The sequence below is a fragment of the Mustela putorius genome, unplaced genomic scaffold, assembly GCF_011764305.1.
Source record: "Mustela putorius furo isolate JIRA1106 unplaced genomic scaffold, ASM1176430v1.1 tig00000450_pilon_pilon_pilon, whole genome shotgun sequence".
NCBI lineage: Eukaryota > Metazoa > Chordata > Mammalia > Carnivora > Mustelidae > Mustela > Mustela putorius.
This window is the reverse complement of record NW_025421385.1, coordinates 24,256,341-24,281,862: the sequence shown is the minus strand read 5'-3', so window position 1 is coordinate 24,281,862 and position 25,522 is coordinate 24,256,341. Positions and strand designations below refer to the sequence as shown.

Here is a 25,522-nt window from a genome sequence, read left to right as displayed (position 1 = left end):
GAGAGGGAGAAGCAGGCCTCTCTCACTAAGCAGGGAGCCCAACACAGGGCTCGATCCCAGGACCCTGGGATCATGACCTGAGCCAAAGGCAGACGCTCAACAACTGAGCCACCCAGGCGCCCCTCATTTTTCTTTCTGAAGGATATTCCATTCACCTGAGATAGACATTTAGACTGTTTACGGTTTATGCCTACAGTAAATAAAACTGCTCTGAATAATTGTGTTAAAATCTCTGACTGTAGGGACACCTGGGTGGCTCAGTCGGTTAAGCGGCTGCCTTTGGCTCAGGTCATGATCCCAGGGTCCTGGGATGGAGTCCCACATGGGGCTCCCAGCTCAGCAGGGAGCCTGCTTCTCTCTCTGCCTGCTGCTCTCCCTGCTTGTCCTCACTCGCTTTTTCTCTCTGACAAAAAAATAAATAAAATCTTAAAAAAAAAAAAAAAAGATTGCACATTTATTTCATTCTCTATCATTTCAATACCCTGCAGTGGGATTGCTGGATTATAAGGTACAAGGGTATGCTTAACCTTTTTTTTTTAAAAAGACCAAATAGTTCTTCAGAGTGGCTGTACCATTTTATAGTCCCATTAGCAGCATAGGACAGTTCCAGCTGTTCCACATTCTCACCAACATTTACCATGGTCAGACTTCCTAAATTTAGCCATTTTTGTTTGTATGCAGTGACATCTCTTTCTGGTTTTACTTTGTTTGCATTTTGAGGTGACTGATGATGTTAAGCATGTTGTCATTTTCAGTTTTACTAATTGGCTAGGTAACCTCTTTTGTAAAATGTCCAAATCTTTCCCAATTTTTGAGTTGGTTGTCTGCTTTAGTTTTAAGACTTCTTTGTACGTTCCAGCCCTTTGTCAGACATGTGTATATTTTATCCCACTCTGTGGCTTGCTCTTTTCTATCTACCTATCTATCTATCTACCTGCCTATCTGAGAGGGAGAGAGCATGCACGGTCAAGAGCAAGAGGGGCAGAGGGAGAGAGTCTTCAAGCAGACTCCCCGCTGAGCATAGAGCCTGAGGAGGGGCTCAACCCCACAACCCATGAAATCACGACCTGAGCAGAAACCAAGAGCTATATGCTCAACCAAATAAGCCACCCAGGCACCCTATTGCCATTTTATTTTCCTAACAGCATTTTTTTAAAGTGCAGTTTTAAATGTCAATGAACTCTAGTTCTTTTTTTCTTTTACACTTCATGTTTTCTAAAAATTCTCTACTTACTTCAAAGTCACAATTTATTTCCCTGAGTTTTCTTTTAGAATTTTTGTATTTTAGTTTTTATGTTTAGGTATAGGATCCACTTCAAGGTCACTGTTCTTTATGGCATGAGGTTTTCCCCCAACACCATTTGTTGAAAATACTATCCGTTGCCCACTTAACTGCCTTGCTACCTTTGTCAAAAATGGATTACCATATATACCTGTGGGTCCATTTCAGAACTATATTCAGTCATAGTGATGTATATGCCTGTCTGTACACCAGTCCTTCAGAGTCTTGTTTACTGTAGCTATCTAGAAGTTTTGAAATCATGTCATGCTAGCATTGCACAATTATATTTCATAATTGTTTTAGCTATTGTGACTCTTTGCAATCAGATTAATTTTAGATCAGCTTATCAATTTTGACAAAAAATCAGCTGTAGAAATTTTGATTGGGATTATGTTAAATCTATAGATGAATTTGGGGAAGAAGAGACATTTTAATAATATTAAAATTAATAAATTTAAATTAATCCATGAACAGGGTATATTTATGTCATCTTTAATTTCCCCACCAGTGTTTTATAGCTCTCAATGTACAGACTTTGTATGTATTTTGTTAAATTTATCCCTCAGCATTTCATGTTTTTTATATTACAGCGAACATTTTGCAAATCCATTTTCCAACTGTTCATTGCTGATATAAGAAAACACAATTGGTTTGTATATTTTGACATTATATAACTTATGCTTGCTATACTTGCTTATCAGCTCCAATAACTTTTTTGTAAATTCTTAGGGATTTCCTAGCATGTGATGTTATTTAGTAGTTAAGACTTGCTGTTATTTTCTAACCCAATATGCTTTTAAATTCTTTTTCTTGACTGGCTAGAACTTCTGGTAAAATTTTAACAGAAGAGGAAAGGAGAATATCCTTGAGTCCTGCTGTAGAAAACATTCAGGCTTTCACTATTAAGAATATTAGCTATAATTGTTCATGGAGCCTCTGTATCAGATTGGAAAGGGTACCTATTGTTATGTCTTCAGTTCACTTATCTTTTCTTCTTCAGGGTCTAATCTACTGTTGAGCCAATCCAGATAAATTTTTTCCTTTTACATATTGAACTTTCAGTTACAGATATTACTTTTTTCAGAAGATTTTATTTATTCATTTGACAGAGGGCAGAGAGGCAGGTGGGGGATGGGGAAGCAGGCTCCCTGCTGAGCAGAGAGCCCAATGCAGGGCTCGATCCCAGGACCCTGAGAACATGACCTGAGCCGGAGGTAGAGGCTAAACCCACTGAGCCAACCAGGCAACCCAGATATTACCCTTTACATATTTTTTCTATCACATGTATCATTATTCATGCTTTCTTTTAAAAACTTGAGGATAGGGACCCTCCTACACTGTTGGTGGGAATGCAGGCTAGTAATATCATTCTGGAAACCAGTATGGAGGTTCCTCAAAAAGTTGAAAATACAGCTACCCTACAACCCAGCAACCGCACTAATGGGTATGTACCCCAGAAATCAAATGTAGCGATTTGAAGGGTCACCTGCACCCCAATGTTTATAGCAGCAATGTCCATGACAGCCAAACTATGGAAAGAGCCCAAATGTTCAGAGACAGATGAATGGATAAAGAAGATGTGGTCTATATATACAATGGAATATTACACAGCCATAAAAAAAGAAAACTTGCCACTTGCAACAACGTGGGTGGAACTACAGGGTATTATGCTAAGTGAAACAGGTCAATCAGAGAAAGACAATTATCATATGATCTCACTGATTTGTGGAATTTAAGAAACAAAACAAAGCTTCATAGGGGAAGAGAGGAAAAAATAAAACAAGACAAAACCAGAGAGGGAGACAAACCATAAGAGACTCTTAATCATAAGAAACAAACTGAGGTTGCTGGAGGGGAGGTGGTGGGGGATAGGGTACTTGGGTGAGGGACATTAAGGAGGGCATGTGATGTTACAAGCACTGGGTGTTACATAAGACTGATGAATCACAACCTATACCTCTGAAACCAATAATACATTATATGTTAATTAATTGAATTTAAATTTAAAAATGTTTTTAAAATTAAAATAAATTTAAAAAATAAAAACTTGAGCATATTTATAATAAGTCTTGTCTACTGATTCCATCATCAGGGTCTTATGGGTCTGTTTCTACTGACTGATTTTTCTCCTGGTATATGTCATATTTTCCTGCTTCTTGAAATGTCCTATAATTTTTTTTAAAGATTTTATTTATTTATTTGACAGAGAGAGATCACAAGTAGACAGAGAGGCAGGCAGAGAGAGAGAGGGAAGCAGGCTCCCTGCTGAGCAGAAAGCCCGATTCAGGACTCGATCCCAGGACCCTGAGATCATGACCTGAGCCGAAGGCAGTGGCTCAACCCACTGAGCCACCCAGGTGCCCCTGTCCTATAATTTTTAATTGGATGTTGGATATTGTTAAATTGTGCTGATGAGTGACTGGATTTTAATCTTCCTTTTATGAATTTCGGTGTGCGGGGCACCTGGGTGGCTCAGTGGGTTAAAGTCTCTGCCTTCGGCTCAGGTCATGATCCCAGGGTCCTAGGATCAAGCCCCACATCAAGCTCTCTGCTCAGCGGGGAGCCTGCTTCCCCCCCTCTCTCTGCCTGCCTCTCTGCCTGCTTGTGATCTCTGTCAAATAAATAAATAAATATTAAAAAAAAAAAAAAAAAGAATTTCGGTGTGCTTTGGCTGGCAGTTAAACTACTTTTGGGTTAGCCTGATCTTTGCAAGACTTGCTGTTTAGTTTTATTAGGGAGGTTCTCGACCAGTCTGCCCTCTAAAGCTGGTTTATCCCTATTACTGAGGCACAATTTTCTGGGCTCTTCACTGAGTGCCTGGCTGTTCAACAAAGTCTTTCCATAATGTCCAGTTAGAATTCAGATGCCTCCCAGCTCTGTGAGAACTCTGAGATCTGCCAGCTTATAGCTCCCCAGCCTCACAGACTTTCATCCTACGTATGTGCTGCTCATACTTCAACAAGAAACTCAGGTGGGCCCCTCAGCTGTCTGGAGCCTTTCTTTGTATACTCCCTCTTCTTCCGTATTCTGCCCCACAATTTCCTGCTGCCTTCGCTTCCCCAAAATCTGATCTGTCTCAAACTCACCGATACCACCATCCTCTGCTCCTGTTCCTCTCTCTGTGTGGCTATTTGGAAAATACCTTCCAGCACAAAGCCAGAGTGATAGTTTTCATCTCATCTGTGCTCCCTTTCATAGAATCACAACCCTATACTGCTTCGTACTCCAAGAATACAACTGTTTCATATTTTTTGTCCAGTTTTCTATTTGTTTAGCATTCATTACTCTGTCTTGGCAGAAGTGACATATATGTTCAACCTACCCTTTATGTCTCATCCCATCCCGTGTTCAGACCACACCAAACTACTACTTCTCTACCGCTGACTAAGCAATTTCTTCTCAATGTCCCTGCCTTAGTCATTTCCTTTCCATCCAACATGACCCAACTCTTAGGTCATCTCATCTTTGAAAGTCTTCAATTTTCTGTAGAGATTTTTTTTTTTTATCCCTGTCTCTACAGCATATCATTCACACATACTATAGCATATATCCCAAGGTACTCTCACTATTAGCACATCTCCCCACTGAAATGAATTTCAATAATGAAAATTGCTAACACTTGGATACTTTTTATGTGCCAGATACTCTTCTAAGCACTTTACCTGTATTTACCCATTTAATCTTCATAAAACCCTAAGATATAGGTACTATTATTATTCTCATTTTACAAATGAGGAAACTAAAACACAAAAAGGTTAAGGAAATTGCCTGAGATCACATAACTTGGTAGTTGTAGAGACAGGATATAAATCTAAACAGTCTGATTATAGAGTTCAGGCTCACTATACCATCTCTGATGAATTCCTGAAGGGAAGCAACTGTGTCTTATTCTTGTTTGTACATTCCATGCCAAGAGCACCTCAAATATTTGTGGAATGAATTAAAATTTTTAATTTTCTCCTAGTCATCCAAAAAAAAAAAAAAAAGTCCTACATAAGTAACGCAGGTTTTCAGTCGGTAATTACAGAACTAAATCTAGAAAAGGTCTTTTATAAACATGGAAGAGACTAAAATTAAATTTCTAATAATAAATTCAAAGATCTCTGAAGAATTTTAACATGCAGAAAAGACTAATAAGGCTTTATAGGTAGCCAAGTAACTGTAGTGAACTCAGGAACAAAAAGTGTCTGCCAAGGAATCAACACCCCCTTAGAGAAAGATGAAATGTCATAATTTGTCTCCATTAAATGATACTAAATTAGTCCTACCTATGTAAATGTGCAATAGAGATCAAGGCAAAAGTAAAAAGATAAGAGTATTTAAACAAAAATTTAATCCTAAAAGCCAAATATGTCAACAGTAATCAACGAAAACAAATAAGGCCATATTACTCAATATCAACTATGTATAAACAACAAAAATTTAATTCTATGTGAAAAAAGTAAGTCATTACCTTAGAAACAATAAAGTGTCCTCCATATGGTTATTAAAAACATTTCAGTTCTTGACAGTAGATATATATAAAACTAAAAGTACTTCAAACAAAATAATACAGAATACCCTGCCTTTCAAAAGTTCACATTAGAGCCACTTTGCTTTACAAAAGACATATATTAGTTCACTGACCAAAAGAAATACAAAGAGGATTTTCACTTTTATGAAAAAAGGCAAAAAGCAAAAATAGCGTTCAACGTTTGTTTTGCAGTGAGCCGTTACAGAAGCAGCACACACCCGGAGCAGCGAGACTGGAACCACCAGATCCTTCCCTGGGAACTACACTCAGCATCTTAGCATCAAACTGCTGTAGCTTTGAACTATATCTGTGAGCATCTGTGCTTTATCTCGATTTATTTTGTGCATTCGTTAGCAAGATGTGTCCTAAGATATCAAAAAAAGCCTAAGGGAGATTATTTTTTGGGCCTGGGAATACTCAAAAAGTTTTCCATATAAATTAATGGTAATTGCTTCTTTTGCTTGATGCCATTTTGGCTTATTGAAGGTTTCATAGAAACGCTCTACTTTCAGATAGTAGGGGAGATCTGTAATGATTTATACAGAAATTTAAATGATTAAAAATAAAAAATATATATTTTGCACAAGTGGATAATCACATTTAATCAGCAAGGTAATAACGAACCATAGGGTACAAGTTGTGAGGAAATAAAGGTTGATAGACTATTGCCATGTTAAACCCCCACCACGTTACCAATCTACATCACATACCTTCTAGTCCATCCCACAGCCCACTGTCCAGCTTGGACAGGTCCACAATATCTCATTCAAAAATTTTTTGAAACCAATTCAAAATTTTTCTGATTTTAGGAAAGTGCATTCTCCCCTGCACTCCAGTAGGATCTGGGGCAGCACCCTGTAATCAAACACATGAATATTTCTGCAGCAAAAAGTGCATGAATATTCACATTAAGTGGAATAAAGAAAGACTATAAATAATCACTCATCAGGTCAGATTTATGAGCATTAAAAAACATTCTGTTTTCTGAGCCTTTAGGATTTTTAAATAATAGGAAAAGGATCATAGATCTGTGTTACCACATTGCCTCCAATCTGCTCACTCCCTGCTTGAGAAATGACAATGGCTCTCTTACCTGCCATATTCAATTACAACACTAATTTGTATACTAATATAGCAATGGCAACACCTTTGGAAATCATTTATACACACTCCTTACTTCACTGCTTAGGAAACTAAAGCCCAGAAAACAAGGAATAACTTACCTGGGTCATACCGTTACCTATTGACAGAATAAAATTAGAACATGCAGGTCTCCTGTCTCCTAAGCCTACTGCTTGTTTGTTGGTTAATTCACTCATTCATTCTCTCTCTCAATTCAAAGAGATTCTTTTCCGCTTTTTAAAATAATTAAATAATTACAGACTCACAGAAAGTTACAAAAATAGTATAGAGTCCTATGTATCCTTTATCTGGCTTTCCTCAGTCTTCAGCTGTAATACAGTATATGAAAACCAAAAATTAACATCTGTCCATTAGTGTTAACAAAACTACAGACCTAGGAGCCTGAGTGGTTCAGTCAGTTGAGCGTATGACTTTTGGTTTTGGCTCAGGTTGTAATCTCATGGATTGTGAGATCAAGCCCCATGTTAGGCTCTGCGCTCAGCACGGAGTCCGCTTCAATTCTCTCCCTCTGCCCCCTTCCCCCAGCTCTCTCTATCAAATAAATAAATCTTAAGACAAAACAAAACACAAAACTACAGCCTTATTCCATTTTCAGCATTTTTCTTAACCTGTATTCATTTGTATGTGTCAGTGTACATAGTTTTAACACCTTTATCCCATGTAGAGATTCATGTAACTACTATCAAAATCAAGATATTGGGGCTGCCTGGGTGGCTCAGTGGGTTAAGCCGCTGCCTTCGGCTCAGGTCATGATCTCAGAGTCCTGGGATCGAGTCCCGCATCGGGCTCTCTGCTAGGCAGGGAGCCTGCTTCCTCCTCTCTCTCTCTCTCTCTCTCTCTCTGCTTGCCTCTCTGCCTACTTGTGATCTCTCTCTGTCAAATAAATAAAATCTTTTTTTAAAAAAATCAAGATACTAAAATGTTTAAAAAAAAAAAAGATACTGAAATGTTCCACCACCACAAAATACCTCTTTGTATTTATATCCTCCCTGCTGCCCACTCTGTCCCTGACGCCAGCAAGCATTAATCTGTCCTCCATCTCCATAGTTTTGTCATTTTGAGAATGTTGTATACATGGAATCATACAGTATCGCAGGGGCCAAGGGCAGGCTGTCCCAAGATTGGCTACTTTGGCATGAACATTATTTTGAGTTAAAAGCAATTGAAACCCAGCAGATCAAGGAAAAACTCTTCACCTCCCCCTCAACTGCATGCTCATACCAGGAAGAGAGCTATTAACAGAGCTCTTTCCCTGAGAAACTTATCTGAATAATTCTCCTCTTTCCCTGAGAAACTTATCTGAATAATTGGGCAACATTTGTTTCCAAATATCTTCTTTCACCTTCCTGCTAATGGTCTTTCTCCCCTTTGTAATACCCATACCCCTCCTCCTCTTCTTAGCCCATATAACCATCTCCTTGCTTCATTTCTTTGGAATTTCATGTCTATGTGAATTCGCCACATATATGCTATTAAATTTGATTTTCTCCTGTTAATCTGTCTCATGTCATTTTTTTTTAAAGATTTTATTTATTTATTTGACAGAGAGAAATCACAAGTAGACGGAAAGGCAGGCAGAGAAAGAGAGAGGGAAGCAGGCTCCCCGCTGAGCAGAGAACCCAATGCGGGACTCGATCCCAGGACCCTGAGATCATGACCTGAGCCGAAGGCAGCGACTTAACCCACTGAGCCACCCAGGTGCCCCTGTCTCATGTAATTTTGATTTTTAGTCCAACTAGAAGGATCGTGAAGGGTAGAGGAAATTCTTTCTTTCCAACAATATATAAACTTCTGAGATTGACTATTTTTGTGTGGTAAGACACACATAAAATTTACCATCTTAGCCATTTTTTAAGTGTACAGTTTACTACATTCACAATATTGTGCAACCAATCTCCAGAACTTTTTCATCTTACAAAACTGAAACTCTATGCCCTTGGCAATCACCATTTTACTTTCTGTGAATGGAACTACTCTAGATTCCTCATATCAATGAAATAATACAGTACCTGTCTTCTTGTGACTGGCTCATTTGACTTAACATAATGTCCTCAAGGTTTACCATGTTGCAACATGTGCCAGAATCTCCTTTTTGAGGCTGAATAATATTCCATTATATGTACACAATATTTTGTTTATCCATTCACCTACTGATGGACATCTGGGCTGCTTCCACCACTAGGCTATTGGAAACAATGCTGCCATGAACATGGGAGAATGGACATCTCTCTGAGACCCTGCTTTCAATTTTTTTTTTGGCTATAAACCCAGAAGTGAAATCGCTGGATCACATGGTAATTCTTTAATTTTTCTGAGAAACCACCATACTGTATTCTGTAGTGGCTTTTTACATTCCCACCAGTAGTGTGGATTGACTTATCCCTTTCACCCTAATTCTTTCCAGATTCATTCAAATTTTTGTATGAATAAATAGTTCAGTTATTTTCATTGTTGAACAGGGTTTCATTTCATGGCTGCAATATCGTTTGTTCAACAATTCACCACTGAATGACATCTGGGTTATTCCAATTTGGGGCTATTACATATAAAGTTGCTATAAACATTTGAGTATAGGTTTTGACCCAAGTTTTTACTTCTCTGGAGTAAATTCTCTGGGGTACGATCACTGGTTTGTATGGGAAGTGTATGTTTAATTTTATAAGAAACTGCCAAGCTGTTTCTCAGTGCGGCTGTACCATTTTTACATTCCCATCAGCAACGTTAAAAGAAATCTGGTTTCATTTCTCTGCATCTTCACAGAGGACATCAGATTGTCAGTACTTTACATTTTAGCCTATCTAGCAGGTAAGTAGCAGTTATCACGGTTTTAATTTACATTTTTCTAATGGCTAATGTTACATATGTTTACCTGCCACCTTCTCATATACTTACTTGTCATTTTTACAGGGTCTTTTTGCTCATTTTCTAATTGTATTGTTTACTTTCTTTTTTTTTTTTTAAGATTTTATTTATTTATTTGACAGAGAGAGATCACAAGCAGGCAAAGAGGCAGGCAAAGAGAGAGAAGGAAGCAGGCTCCCTGCTGAGCAGAGAGCCCGATGTGGGGTTCAATCCCAGGACCCTGGAATCATGACCTGAGCCAAAGGCAGCTGCTTAACCAACTGAGCCACCCAGACACCCCTACAAAGACTTTAATTTTTTTTTTTTTTTTTTTAAGATTTTATTTATTTATTTGACAGAGAGAGATCACAAGCAGGCAGAGAGGCAGGCAGAGAGAGAGGAGGAAGCAGGCTCCCCGCTGAGCAGAGAGCCCAATGTGGGACTCGATCCCAGCACCCTGAGATCATGACCTGAGCCGAAGGCAGCGGCTTAACCCACTGAGCCACCCAGGCGCCCAAAGACTTTAATTTTGATGAAGTCAAATTCCTGACCTTTTTTTTTCTATTATGAAATGGGATTTTGGTGTTATGTCTAGTAACTGTTTACCTAGCCCCAGATCATAGAGATGTTTTCTATTTTTCTTCTAAAAGTTATACAGTTTTACATTTCACATTTAAATTCATTTTACATTGATCTCACAGGTATCCATTTTCCTTTTTTTTTTTTTCTTAAGGTGTGAGGTGTAGGTCAGGGTTCGTTTTTTTGTCAATGATGTCCAATCATTCCAGCACCTTGTTAAAAAGACTATTCTCCCTCCACTGAATTGCTTCTGTACCTTTGTCAAAAATCAATTGAGCATATTTGTGTTGATCTATTTCTGGGTTCTCTATTCTGTTCCATCGATCTGTCTATTCCTCTGCCAATATCACTGTCTTGATCAATGAAACTGTATCTATGACTTGACATAATGTAGAATGATTCCTCCTACCTTCCCCCTCCCAATATTGTTTTAACTATTTTAATTCCTTTCTTGCTGTTCATTTTACTTTACTGCACTTGCTTTTCAGGTCCTCCCTTTACCCAGAAGTATGAGAGCCTAGTGAAGAAAGGAGAAAAAAGAATCACAAAGGAAATGATATGTAATATACTACAACTACCCTAAAATATTACCCATGTCATTTCTTCTTCTTTTTTTTTTTTTAAAGATTTTGTGTATGTCTATGAGACAGAGATAGCGAGCACAGAGGGAGAGTGAGAGGGAGAAGCAGACTCCCCACTGAGCACGGAGCCCTCACGTGGCTCAATCTCATGACCCTGAGATCATGACCTAAGCCAAAATCAAGAGTCTGGTGCTTAACCAACTATGCCACCCAGGTGCCCCAAGATGTTAAATTTAATCTCACTTCTGAATGTGTTAGAGTACACTTCCAGGCTCTTTTTCCTTTCATGATGAGATGGCATAGGTAAAGAAAGAGAAGGTAGTGAGTAATAAATTATAGTGATTTCCTTACCAAAAATCCCACCCTTCACCTAAATTTTAGGGTATTAGACATGATTCATCTCTACCATACCATGCAGATTTAAACAAAAAGTAAAATGACCTAAGGGGTTAGAATATTGATTTAAGTCAATAATAAGACACCTAAAATATGAAACTGTAAAAGAATTTAGAAGTTCAGTTTCCTATGTTTAACTAAATCAACTACAGGGGGTCTTTCCATCCTTGGCTAACATAATGACAGCATCTTCCTCTTTTTTTTTTTTTTTTTTTTTTTTTAAAGAAAGGCAGACTGCCAAATGCAGCACCTCATTTGGATGTGTCTACAGTCTTGGAAGCTTCACTACCTTACATTCTCCTACAAATGGACCTTGAGAGCTTTTTTGGAGGTCCTAGCAGGGGAGTGCAGCTACTCGTATATCCTTGATGGAAAAACAGTCCTCTCCTCTATTGGGGAAGGTCGTCTTCTTCAACAGAGCACACAGCTTCAGGAGGGACCCACATGGAGCAGTGAGGGAGGAAGGGGACACCTACCTAGCCAGCCAGATCAGCCGAATCAACCATGGCAATCAATGGGGTGACAGATGTTTCAGCCAGATAGCCCTCACATCCTTCCTCTTAATTATTAATGCTTTGCTGATGAGATTTCAACAAAGGTGTACATGATTCAAAAATATATAGTTGCTTAATCCATGTTTTTAGCTATAATTTACAATAATCACAGTCTGCTTATTACCCTTTGGATCAAATGCTTGGTCCGCTACTAAAACAGATAAAAATAGGACATCCTCCCCCAAAGGTTTTTTTGTTCTGCCCATGAGTTCAGACCGTTTAAATTGTGATACACTATCAAAGAATAATAAAACTACATGCACGTTGGCTCTTCCTTTTCTCACAAAATAAAACAATTCATACATGTTATCACCTTTACTGCAACTTATTTATTTTGTTCCTCTCCACTTCTTTCACTGTGCTATGATACTGGGCAGTCAGGGCGGGCGACAAACAGGAAATTTTAGAGCCAATTAGTCTTACGAGCTTTCATCTAGTGTGTCTCTGGTGGCTTTAGAAGGCATCTTCTCCAACACCTCTTCTAATGCTCTGGCAACTAAGTAGATGAATTACAACTCTCAGAATATACACATTAATAAGGCCTTTTCCAGCTCTGCCCTTTTAACTTCAATGTTTTATTACAAAGACAATAATAGGCACAATGCAACGTACTATTACGAGCCCTGCCACTAACACTACTATTACCACCACACGCAGTGAAACCCACTATTTGATTAGCAAAAATTAAGAAACTTCAAGGTTCTAGTGCTAGGAGAACATGGAGTAATCTGAACTCAGACATTGCTCAGGAGAGCAGCAGCTGGTACAATCATTTTGGAAAGCAATTTACTATTATTTACTAAAACTGAACACGTGCATACACTCCTCCTCCATCTAGTCTCTCAAGACAAGTACACCTGGAGATATGCGCAAGCACATTCACAGCAGCATTTTTCATAAAACAAAAATGCAAACCACTCAAATGCTGATTGAGAGAAGGCTATGGCATAGTCAAACAACGGGATTTCATACACCAGTGAAAAACTAATGAAGTACAATTAAGCACGACATGGACAAATCTTAGGAACAATTATGGATAAAAAAGTAAGCAGCGCAGACTACAAGCAATAAGCTACCATATTTATAAATTTCAAAAGTGAGCAAAATTTAACATATTATTTAGAGAAACACCAATATAGCTTTTAAAAAGGAAAAACAAACACAAAATCCAGTACACTGGGATTCAGGGACGTGGACTGTGGAGTACAGATAGTTTCAGAAGGATTGGTAGTTACAGCTTTTAAATTAGATGGTAAGCTCATTAGTTTCATTAATAAGCCTTAAAACATGTAAGTACATATGAGTGTGTGTGTGTGTGTGTGTGTGTGTTTTGAGTGTGTAACATCTAAAATCTACAGAGAATTAACCTTCTAACTACAGGACAAGTTTAGCCCACTGATAACATGATATTCCTGATACTGGAAACAATGCCGACAAGTAAAATCACTTTATTGTTATTTGGTCACTTCTCACTTTATTGTTATTTGGTCACTTCTGTAGTAACAAAGAAATGACAGGTGTCTCAAAAAATTATACCAAGGGGGTAAGCAAGAGAAGTGGGAGTGGCTGGAAAAGAGTAACATAAGGGATCCTTGTGGTGACAGAAATGTTCTGCATCTTGGACTGTATCAATGTCAATAATCTATTTGTGATACTAGAGTATAGTTATGCCAGATGTTACCATTGGGAGAAACGAGTAAAGGGTACATTGGATCTCTATTATTTCTTCCAACAGTGTGTGAATCTATAATTACCTCAAAATAAGTTTCATTTAAAAAAGGAAAATGGGGGAAATAAAGGTAATTTTTGTCTAGGATTTCTCCACCTTGGTACTATTGACATTGGGAGGCCCGTAATTCTTCATTGTAGAGTCTGTGCTGGGCATTCCAAGGTGTTTAACTGCATCCCTGGCCTCTACCTACTAAGTGCCAATAGCATGCCCCAGGCATGACTCCTCCATATACTACCAAATGTACTACCAAATGTTCCCGAGGGGGCAAAACTGCCCCATCTGAGAACTAACTAAAGCTCTACTCATAAAAGCAAGAGCTGTGGAAATGTTCCCAGTTGAAGGAGATGAAAGAGACATGACTATTAACTGTAATACGTGATCCCAGGCTAGATCCTAAACTAGAGAGGAAAGAATACTATAAAGGATATTTCTGGGTCAATTAACAAAACTGGAATATCAATGGTATATTAATAAAGTATTGTATCAATATTAAATGTGTTTAAATTGATTACTGTTAAGAATATTCCTACACTTAGGAAATACACAATTACATATTTAGGCATAAAGGACCATGATGTATGCATTCTACTCTCAAATAATTCATTAAAAATGTGTGTATTTACACATAAATGTAAATAGTATGTACATATGTTTAGAATAGGGAATCTGATTAAACTATTTTTATTCTTGCAACTTTTCTGTATGCTTAAAATTATTTTCAAATAAAAAAGTTTTTTGTTTGTTTGTTTTTACTGGAAGCATAAGTTGTGGTCTTAAAATACTAATAGCAAGTTTCACAGTAGTAGTCCAGAATAAGTGATAAAAATCCCAAGAGGACAGTGACTACTGACTGGATAGATTCTTACTTTAAGGCTGGAACATTCGTTGCAAAGAACTGTCTACCTTCAGCAACATCTCCCCCTCTCCCATTTTTTTCTGGAGGCGACCACTGGAACAGTCCGGAACCGAAAATTAATCTATCCTATTTTTAAAAGACCATTTCCCAAAGTGACTTACACCCACATCCCTACTCGATTTCTCTACAATTCACTGAGGCATTTTTACCCTCATAATTAAGAAGCAGAAACGCGAGAAGACTACAGGTGTTTTCTCAAAACTAAACTACTTATCCGCTCAGCTGAGCAAATGGAGAAGAAAGTTAAGGTGAGCGGATTGGAGAAGAGACGACATCAAATGTCCAGGAGAGCTAAGGAAAGAAAGGGGTAAAAAGAAATAAGCAGGGAGTCAGTCTGAGCGAGCCAGGGGGTGTCGGCCAGGAAAAAGGATTCGAGTGGGTTCGAGCGTGTCAGGAGGATAGGGAGTAAGTAGCTCACCTGGCCGTGGTAAGCAGAGGGTGCTGAGTCCCCACCAGCTTCCGCACCTGCATAGCGATGTTGCTGAGCTCGTCGCTCAGCAGGCAGCGGAGGCTCATGAAAGACGTGGGATAGCCCACGATCTTCTCTGCCTCTGACACCACTTGGTTCCAGTGGCCCGGGGACCTGGAGGACTGACCACGCCAGGAGCCCACCGAGGAGATGGTATCGAGGGACGGGGACCACCACCAGCGACGCGGGGAACCCGACACCCCGAGATAACGGGGCAAGCGCAACAGCAGCTGCCGAAGGCTCATAGTTTGAGTCTGGGAATGTCAGGGACTTGGGGGTGTCCGGAGGTGGCACGAGGAACAAACCAGGGGCAGAGGAAGAACTTGCAGGAACTAGAAGAAAGCGGCAACTCCTGACTCTCAGAGGAGGGTGAGTTCCTGGAAGCGTGACCAGAAAAGCACGTTAACTGCAGCTTTCAGCGCTTCGGGTGACACAACCAACTGCCGGAGCTCAGCACTGCCCCCGGCTATCTGGGTAGAAACCACGGCCGCCTCCTAAATGGGGGATGCCATATTGGCGAGATGGAATACGGTCTGTCGTAAAGATAGAGGCGGGTAGTTCAGGAGCAAAGATTGTTCCCTACTTTATGGCACAGTCGTGAACACCCCCGAGGGGGCGGGGCTTTGGACGTGAGTCCGGGAAGGCGATGGGGTCGGGCGAAAGCTTAAGCTCCTCCCACACCTCCTGCTCACCCAAGGTTGGAAAGACCTCGGTTTCCTGGGAGTCGGTTAGGTCTTGGAAGCGGCCGAGTGGTACACTCGTGTTCGGAGCCTCGGCCCAGTCTGATTCATCAGAGCATGCCCAACGCCCAGCACAGAGTGGCGCACAGAAATATTTGTGTCATGGACGAGGGTCGGTGTCTGCCAAGTCTTTTCATGGCTCCCAGCCCGCCCGGAAGGAAGGGCGCCAGGCAGAGGTGCCCGTTCCCCTGGGAAGCCTCTCACAGCTGTCCACCAGCCCCTGGCTCGGGTAGTGGACCGGAGGGCGGCCCTCAGGACGACTGGCCTTGGGAAGCTATGGTTCGCTACTCAGTAGTGGGACGCAAAGTCTAGGCGTGTGACTGAGCCCTCTTCGCCCTCAGTTCCCAACGGGACGGAAGGTGGCGTAGCCCGGCGGAAAGGGTTCTTTTTCCCCAAGGAATACCCTTGATCCTTGTGTAATCACCAGCCTCCCCGCTGAGTCTTGGTTTCCCCCTGTGTACCGCCCAGGCAGAAGGAGCCCTGCCTTCACAGGGGTGCAGAAAGGCCCGGGCCCCCCCTCTCTCGTCTTTTCCCTCGGAAGCGCGCTTCGATTCGCCACCAGGATTCAAAACCGGATCACCGACCGTCGTGCTTTTCACTTACGGCTCATGATTAGCTCATTTTATCCCCAAAACAACTCCATTAAATAGGTAGTGTTAGTATTCTCCATGTTTCATGTGAGAAAACTGAGACACATCTAAGTGGTGCAAACGGTCAAAGGCCACACCAGGCCTTTAACAAGTGTGTTATCACAGGCCGGTTTCGCATCCATGCTCTTAACCACAGCGTTGCGTGAAGTAACAACCTACTAACCATTCCTTACTCTTTATTGCTGAGGAGAAGCAGTCAATGGGGTTGTCATTCAAGCAATGCTACCTTTTCTTTTTTCAGGTATACCTAGTATCCTGCCCCTTTTCTCATCACCCAAAGCAAGTGTTTAAAAAAAAAAAAAAAAGCCCTGGTTAGGGGTGCCTGGATGGCTCACTGGGGCAGGTAGTGATCCCAGAGTGCTAGGATCCAGCCCAGCCTCTGGATACCTCTGAGCCTGGAGCTTCTCCCTCTCCCTCTGCCCTTACACCCTCCCTTTTTCTCTCTCTCCCCAATACATAAATAAACAAACAAACCCTTGTTCATAATGAAAGATGTGTTACCCAATTTTACACTCTTAAAAATAGCTTGTAAAACTCGCTTCAACATTCAAAATGCTTTCAAATTTATGATTGATATTTTTCAAATTAGTATCCTGCACAATACTAGACTAGATTCAGGCTACAGATAAAAATGTAGACTTAAAAAAGGACGAAAAGAGTACTCATTTTGCAGAAAGATGCTTTTCTCTACAAATATTTAGCCTCAGACTCCCTTTGAATAGCTAATTTCCCTTGTGATTTAAAAATCCAATTTTATTTCCAAAAATTCACTTTTAGGCATAACTTCTCAGGGGTACCCTGTAGATGAAATGAATTAAGCTTGTAAGTGTTAAATACAGTCTTTGCCCACAAAATAAGGGAAGCTGAAGTTCAAAATAATTCCTGTGGAAGAGATAACAAAGTCCTGGCAATAAAATTCAGCTCTGCTCTAGATGAAAATAAACGTGGAGAGTGAGCTATCTTACCATTTCAAAAAGTTCCAAGGCCTGAGCTTCTGGGTTATCCAAGGTGAAAGAAGTCATGAAAAAATGAAGAGAGATAAAGGCTGAATGTGATAGATTGTGCACCTGAGGCTGTTTCTTCAGAATCACAGAACCTTAAGACTAACTTTTCATGCAATTTCCTTAATACCAATTCACAGCATGTACTTTAATTTCTCCACAGAAACCAAATGCATTATTCTCCGGTCATACTCTATTAACCAAGTTTTTGATTATTCATGTGACTTTTGGTCCCATTTACTTTAAATAATCAGCACTTTCTTTTATACTTACAGTTAAAAGGTTGCATTATACCTAATGATAATCCGCTTGTAGAAGGTTAAAATGGTATTTATTCCAGATAAATATATCACTCCTTTGAGTCTTTCTGACTAAAGAAATTTCTGAATTGATAGTGACTTTTGGGGGAGCAGGGAGAGGAAGTATCTGTGATTCTGTCGTTCCTCTGCCACTGGTAAGAGTCATTTTGCAAGCGTCTGCAAATATGTGCATAAAGAAAGAGTGTAGCAGAGCTTCTCACCCTTGGTACTACTGATGTTTGAGGGCATGGATTCTTTGTTATGGGGAGAGGCTGTCCTGTGCATGGTGGGATGTTTAGTAAACATCCCAGCAGTAGCCACCCCCCAAGGCTGTGACAACCTGATGTGTCTCAGAACATTGCCAAGTGTGCCCAGTGGCCAAAATCACCCATGGGAATATAGGGAAATGGGAGATACTGAAAACAAACAAATAAACAAGAACAAAACAAACAAAAAACAAGGACAATTGATGACACTGACTCCCACAAAGCAGCAAAAGAAGAGGTTCTGCATGTGAGTAGCCTTGCGGGTTAAAATGGTCACACCACAACCAGTGGAAACTTCCAGCCATGTACAGGGACTTCTCCATCTCCTTGGATTTGGGGTTGTTTAGGAGACAGCAAGCTGACAAAAGATGGTCATGGTTCCTCCTTCACCTTTCTGAGGATCCTGAAGTTGGTAAAGTGCCAGTAGATTTCACTTACTATCCTCTCTGCATTCTGCTGATCTTAGAAACAAGTTGAGTTATATCTGATGTCCTTTTCTTTGGCTGGAAACCTAAGCCAGCCTTTAGAAGTACAAGGTCTTAACAAGGATGGTGTATGCTTTGGGCTTTGGCATTTCCATGATTAAGTGAGTGGACATAGATAGGGACGCGGCAGCCACCCTCCTTCCACCACCCTCAACACAATCACCTATTGTTTATGCTAAGAAAAGTTCCTCCAAAAGCAGTTGAAAAGCACTATGGTGTATCTTGGGGCAGAATGATAAAAAGGAGGCAAATAATCAAATTAGCAACGACCTGAAAGTTTGACCATCTACTGGGCTGCTGGCTGTGGAGAACAGGGACAGCACATGTCGCCAGGGAGATTGGAAAATGGTTCACGGCATCTATCGAAGGGAATTTGATAATCCCTAAAAAAATTACGTGTGCATTTATACTTTGACCCAGAAATCCCAATTCTAGGAACCCTTTCCAAAATACAAAATGACTTATGCACAAGGTTATTTACTGTAATATTATTTATAATCGTGAAAGATTAGAAACCAACCAAACAATCAAGGGTAGGGTAGTAGGTGAATAAACTGGAGTAAATCCATACAATGAAATACACTGTGGAACTCCAAACAGGATGTAATGTGAGCTCCAAAACATGGGTTAACTTTAAAATAATAACAGGAACCAAAAACACACCAAGATGCAGAACAGTACAGTATTTTTTTGGGAAGATAGGTGAACTACGAATATACACTTGCCTATATCTTTGGGTTGGGAAGAAACAGCTGGAGGGGACAGGTATGGAACAGACCACCCTGAATATACCTTGACTATATAGTTTTGAACGTACAGTCATGTAATGCATTGTGGTATTGGTCAACTAACAAAGACAACAGTCAAGTCTTTTATTACACAATCTGTAAAAAAGTAATTAATTTTCCTAGAGGTTCCAATTACATATCCCAATTTCTTATTTGTTATTTAACTTTGTTTAGTTTTTGTTTCTTTTGTTGTCCTGTTCTTCATTTTTTGTTAGTGCTATATAAATGATCCGTATTTAAGAAATAGTCATGTATATGTTTTACATATCTAAATAATTTTCAATTCTAAAGAAACATGTAATTGCTAAAATTTGAAAACAAGCTGAAGCAAATGATCTAAACATATATTGAGTGGGTGGCATAACCACAGTAAGTAAATAATGAAATGATTTTAGAAAATAGTGTTTTTACAGTGCATTTATAGGGGAATATATTCTCGGGATAAAGAAACTTACGAAGAAATCTTAAACTTCAATCTGCAGTCTTTTTTTTTTTAAGCATTTTTAAAAAGATTTTATTTATTTATTTGACAGAGAGACAGAGAGAGATCACAGGTAGGCAGAGAGGCAGGTAGAGAGAGGGGGGAAAGCAGGCTTCCTGCTGAGCAGAGAGCCTGATGCAGGGCTCAATCCCATGACCCTGAGATCATGACCCAAGCCGAAGGCAGAGGCTTAACCCACTGAGCCACCCAGGCGCCCCTCAATCTGCAGTCTTATTGCTGGTAGAAATATAGATATAATTATCTTCGAGCTATTCTTATACATTATAGGTAAAAACAAATGTTAGAATTGTTAGGAACAATGAGGAGAGAGACTCCATGTAAAATTACAGTTAAATTGGAAATAGTATGAACTTATATAATTTTTCCTTTTCAAAAATGTTTCTTAAGTCCCAATAAGAAAAGTTTTGCATCTAGGGAGTGGGGGAGAAGCATTTACTTGTTTTGTCCCTTGAAAAGGCCTGGAAATAATGATAGCCTTATAGCAATGACCACTTTTAGTACTCATAATCATACTTTTAAAACACCATTCCCTGTTAAAAGAGATGAGTCCTTTAAAAAAATGGCAGATTTCAGGGCTGGGGCAAGAAATGTGCCTGATGAGCCTGGGACACCCTGTTGTGCCAGAAATCAGGGATTCTATTATAGTCTAAAGTCTAGGGGCATCTGGGTGGCTCAGTCATTAAGCGTCTGCCTTTGTCTCAGGTCATGATCCCAGAGTCCTGGGATGGAGCCCAGCATCAAACCCCGCATGGGGCTTCTTGCTCAGTGGGAAGCCTGCTTCTCCTTCTCCCACTCTCCCTGCTTGTATTCCCTCTCTCAGTGTGTCTCTCTCTGTCAAATAAATAGATAAAATCTTTTTAAAAAAATAAAGTCTAATGAGTCAGGTCAAAGGGACAAAGGAATCAGCATAAAAGGAGCTCCCACTAGCTGCAAAGGGGACAATCTGAGCATCAAAACAGAGTAAGAACTATAACTGATCAAGATTCACTGATGACATATAAACCCTTGAGTTAGTTATTAGACACAACTAGGGCAATACTCTGAATATTTTCAATATCATGAAAGAATTGAGCATTTATCCTGCCTTCCTATAAGAATTGTACTTGAAGGTGACTTAGTCCGGCTCACCCCCTTGAAAGCTGAATCTGAGACAAGGGCTTACTTGGAGGTAGTTTTATTTTGGATAGCCACCTCAGGAAGCAGCAGCGGATGACTAGGAAGAGTGAATCACAGGAGGTCTAATACAAGGGTGTCTCCGAGTTAGTCATTGCTGTGGGAAAGGAGGCCTTGAGCCTGCTGGGACTCTGAGTTGCCATGTAGAAGATATTTCATAACTGTCAATTTGGTGCAAGAGAGGGGCAGCTGTGGACCAGCTCCTAGCCTCCATTGGTCCAACTTTCCCCTTTGGGGCATTGGCCCCCTCACACTTCTAAGCTGTCATGTGAGCGCCAGGCAGATATCGCACCCTCATGGAGTCAGAGGGGCTTGGGGGCAGAATGTGACATGTAGGCAGTGCATATGTGGAGAAGGGCTGTCAGGTTACATCCGCAGGAAGCAGGTTGCTTGGGCAATGGCTGGAGCGACAGGCAGGCTGAGAGGATGTAAAACAGGGAACAAGCCACTTCTCGTAGACAGTCCAGGCTGGTGAGGGAAAGTTCTTCTTCCTAACATAATTCTGTCTAATAAAAGAGGGAGAAAGGATAGAATGGAGAAATCGACACTGAAATCATCCGCTCGGGCAGCAATCCTCAAAAGATGAGAGGCTGATAGGAAAGAGCAGAGGAGCAGTGGAGACACTCCTTGCGTCACTGACGTCAGCTTTGCTAGGTACGGGGAGTTGGGGGGGCAGGGATGAGGGGCATGGGGGTAGGGGGCCGACACAGCTGTGCCTTATAAAGTATACAGCACCGCCTAGGAACCATTTTTGCCAAAATAGTGGACCCTAATTCTCATCAAGCCAATAGGTCTAACTTTCAATTTTCTAGAAACATAGGAGGACGTGGAGCAAGGGAAAGAGCTCCTGGAGGAAACAAACTGACCTATCCAGCCTGTCAGATGTCCTCCAGCCAGCTGACTGACTTTCTTCAACAAGGCAAGGGGATGAGACAGGATGTGGTATAGGACTCCTGTACATTGAGATTTTGAGAGGCACAATGAGTATAACGTGTGGACCTTATTTGGATCTTGATTCTAACAAACCAACTGTAAGAAGTAAATTAGGAGGCAATTAAAGAAATTGGAATTCTAGTTTTAGTACGTTAGATATTACAAAGGAGTTATTAACTTTATGAGTATGTCAATTAGAAAATTTCTGTATTTTTAAGTATATGGGGTAAAACAGTACAGTGTCAGGAATTTTCTTTGAGACACTTTTAGAGAGGAAAAAATAGACAAAGCAAGAATGCTGAAATCTACGAAGTTGCTGATTCTGAATAATGCATATGTGGCATTCCTTACACTATTCCATTTTGTATATGTTTGAACATTTTCGTAATAAAATATTTTTAAAAAAGATTTTATTTTTTTTATTTATTTGACAGAGAGAGATCACAAGTAGGCAGAGAGGCAGACAGAGAGAGAAGGGGAAGCAGACTGCTGAGCGGAGCAGAGAGCGCCATGCGGGACTCCATCCCAGGACCCTGAGATCATGACCTGAGTCAAAGGCAGCCACTTAACCCATTGAGCCACCCAGGCACCCCTCATAATAAAATATTTTTAAAGAGGCAAGTAAATCTTCTCGTTCTTTTTTTTTTTTTTAATGGAAGCAAGTCAAATGACTTGCCCAAATTCATAAAGCTGAAATGCGGTAAAGGTGAGAATTAAAGCTCAAACTCCTCTCACTCCTTCTCCTGTGTCCTGTTGTCTTCAGAACTGAACGTGCTTATTGATTTATTCATTTATTTTCCAAACTCAAGTGCACATAATTGCTTCTTGACACACTTTTATCATTGGCCCACGCATTGTGCTTTTTAAAAATTTTACAGTGGGGGTAAACAGCCTCCAGGTGGTGCCCAGGGATCCCTGCCTTCTGGTGGTCCCGCCTGGTGGTGTCCCCTTCCACAATGTCTTATGGCTGATCTGTGTGATTAATAGTATCCGGCAGAAGTGACAGTGTGTCACTTTTGATATTAGTTTTGTAAAAGACATTGCAGTTTCCAAATGGGGCTCTCTCTTGCTCCTCCTCTCTCCCTTCCTCCCTCTCCCTCTCTCCCCCTCCACACACATATCATTTGCTCCGAGAGAAGCCATGCCATGAGTAGTTCTATGGAGAGGCCCATGTGGTGAGGAACTGAGCCTCAGGCCAACAGCTATGTGAATGAGCCATCTTGGAAGTGGGTCCCCCAGCGCCTTCAGAGACTGCAGTCCTGACTCATAGCTTGACTATAACCTCATGGGAGGCCCTGAGCCAAAACCACCAACCTGGCACATGCACAGATGCCTGACCCTCAAAACTTTGTGAAATAACAAATGTTTGTTGTTTCTTTTTAAAAGGATTTTATTTATTTATTTATTTATTTATTTATTTGTTTGACACAGAGAGGGAGAACATAAATGGGGGAGAGGCAGAGGGAGATGCAGACTCACCATTAAGCAGGGAGGCCCAATGTTGGGCTTGAACCCCGGACTCCAGGATCATGACCTGAGCCCAAGGCAGATACTTAACTGAGCCACCCAGGTGCCCCAAATATTTATTGTTTCAAGTTGCTAAATTTGTGGAGAATTTATTATACTGAAACACTAACTAATACAATGATCTGCTGATCTTTGTGTAATGGAATACATGCTGGGAAGCCACCATCATTACAGGAACTAGAATATTGACGACAGAATTGTCAGTGTGGACCTCTCCATCCCATTCTCCTTCCTCAACCCAAAGTTATCTTTATCTGGAGCCTTGTATTTATCATTCTCTCTCTATTATCTCTATTTATCTATTATCTGTCATCTCTCTCATAATTTTAAAAAAAAAAAGAACTTAATAATACATGCTTTTCTAAAAAGTGTATTATTTATATGTATTTGTTATTTTTATCTTGAAAAGAGATTCCATGCTAATTCCCATGTAATTTCTTGTGACCTCTTTTCTTTACTCAATGTTGTTTTATTGAGATTCAGCCATATTGGCGTGTATAGTGACAATTTATTTGTTTTGACTGCTGTATAATATCCACTGAATGAATATATACACACTTTATCCATTCTCCTGTCAATAGACATTTGGATTGCTTCCACATTTTTTTTGTTACAACAATGTTGTCATGAAGAGGTTTACAAATGCCTCCAGGTTCATGTGTCAAGAGTTTGTATCTAGCATTGGAATTACTGGGTTATAGGGTACGAGAATATTCAACTTTAATAGATAATGTCAAATTGCTTTCTAAAGCGGCTTTATCAATTCACATTTCTACCACCGTTTATGAGAGATCCCGTGGATCACACTCTCTCAACACTCGATGTTGTCAGCCTTCTTTTTTTTTTTTTTTTAAGATTTTATTTATTTATTGACAGACAGAGATGGCAAGTAGGCAGAGATGCAGGCAGAGAGAGAGGAGGAAGCAGGCTCCCTGCTGAGGACTCTGGGATCATGACCTGAGCCAAAGGCAGAGGGTTTAACCCACTGAGCCACCCAGGCACCCCTGTCAGCCCTCTTAAAATTTTGAACAGGTAAAAAACGGAATCTCATTACAGTATGTTCTGTATTTCCCTCATCACTGAGAAGATTGCTGAATGCCCTTTCCATTTTACAGATGAGCTCTCAAAGATGAAATGGGAAAGTGCATATGACTATAATTCTTCATTGTAATTTTTCTTTTGGGTTTAATTTTTATTTCTTCCCTTCTTAGATCCTCACTCCCTAGGTACACTATAGTCCTTTCTTGCTATCTCCTTCTGATGTTCAGTGCATTTGACCTTAGAACAACTGCAGTTAGGGAGGAAATAGACCAAGACCTACTCTCCTTTTTTTTTGCTAGTTTCTCTCCCCACAGGGCAGCAATGTGGAATTGACTAGCAGTGCTGCTAGTTAATTTCACACTAGGATTAGCTCAATAGGGGAAGAACTTGGTCTTTTTCTTTTACAAAAGCTCTTTCCAGGAGGCTGTTTTCTTTTAGGAACATGGAATGACAGAAGAAAAAAAAAATCAGCTGAGAAGGTTTTCACTTGAACACAGATGACATTATAAAAGGTCAACAGTCTGGGTTCTCCAGCTCTGTCCTGAATGACTGTATGATCATAGGCTAGTCATTAACTCTTATGAGGTTAAAATTACTCATCTATAAACAAAAGTAGATGATATTTTGGGTCTACTTAAGTACCAGAGTCTTTTTATTCCATGAATGAAATTAAGTAGTAGACTAATCTGATTTTATGGTCATTTCATGCTCTCTCTCTCTCTCAACCAACCAACCTGATTGATCTTGGCATTGACATAGATTGAAACTTGAGGTCCACAAGGAAGATTTCAGAGAGGGCCCTAATATTCTTCTTTAATTGTTTTGTTTGCCACCGCACCCCATTCTTAAAACAGTGTCTGCGGAAGAATAGACACCACATGAATATCTGTTGGTCAGTTAAATGAGTAATGAATGAATGTGCTAAGTCTTTACTCTTTGTTCCCATGTTCGCTCCACAATCACACTCAAATTCAGAAGTTATTTGAGTTGTATTTGATTTCTCACGAGACTGCGAACCCCAAGCTAAAGAATATCTCCTTCACTACAAGTTCAACTAGCTCTCCGTTGCTATTTAAACGACTCTCATGATGACCAAAAATTACCACAACCA

General features: G+C 40.1%; 1 protein-coding gene across 2 annotated transcripts in view; it reads right to left on the bottom strand.

Annotated features, from left to right (window-relative positions):
- Positions 1-15,551, bottom strand: part of PDSS2 (decaprenyl diphosphate synthase subunit 2) — a 259,690-nt gene extending 244,139 nt beyond the window's left edge. For both annotated transcript variants that reach the window (XM_004753444.3, XM_004753445.3), the window contains exon 1: positions 14,956-15,551. In XM_004753444.3, coding sequence (XP_004753501.1) covers positions 14,956-15,251 — 296 coding nt within the window. In that variant the 5' untranslated portion in view covers positions 15,252-15,551. The remainder of the gene's footprint in view (positions 1-14,955) is intronic.
- Positions 15,552-25,522: the final 9,971 nt, after the last annotated feature.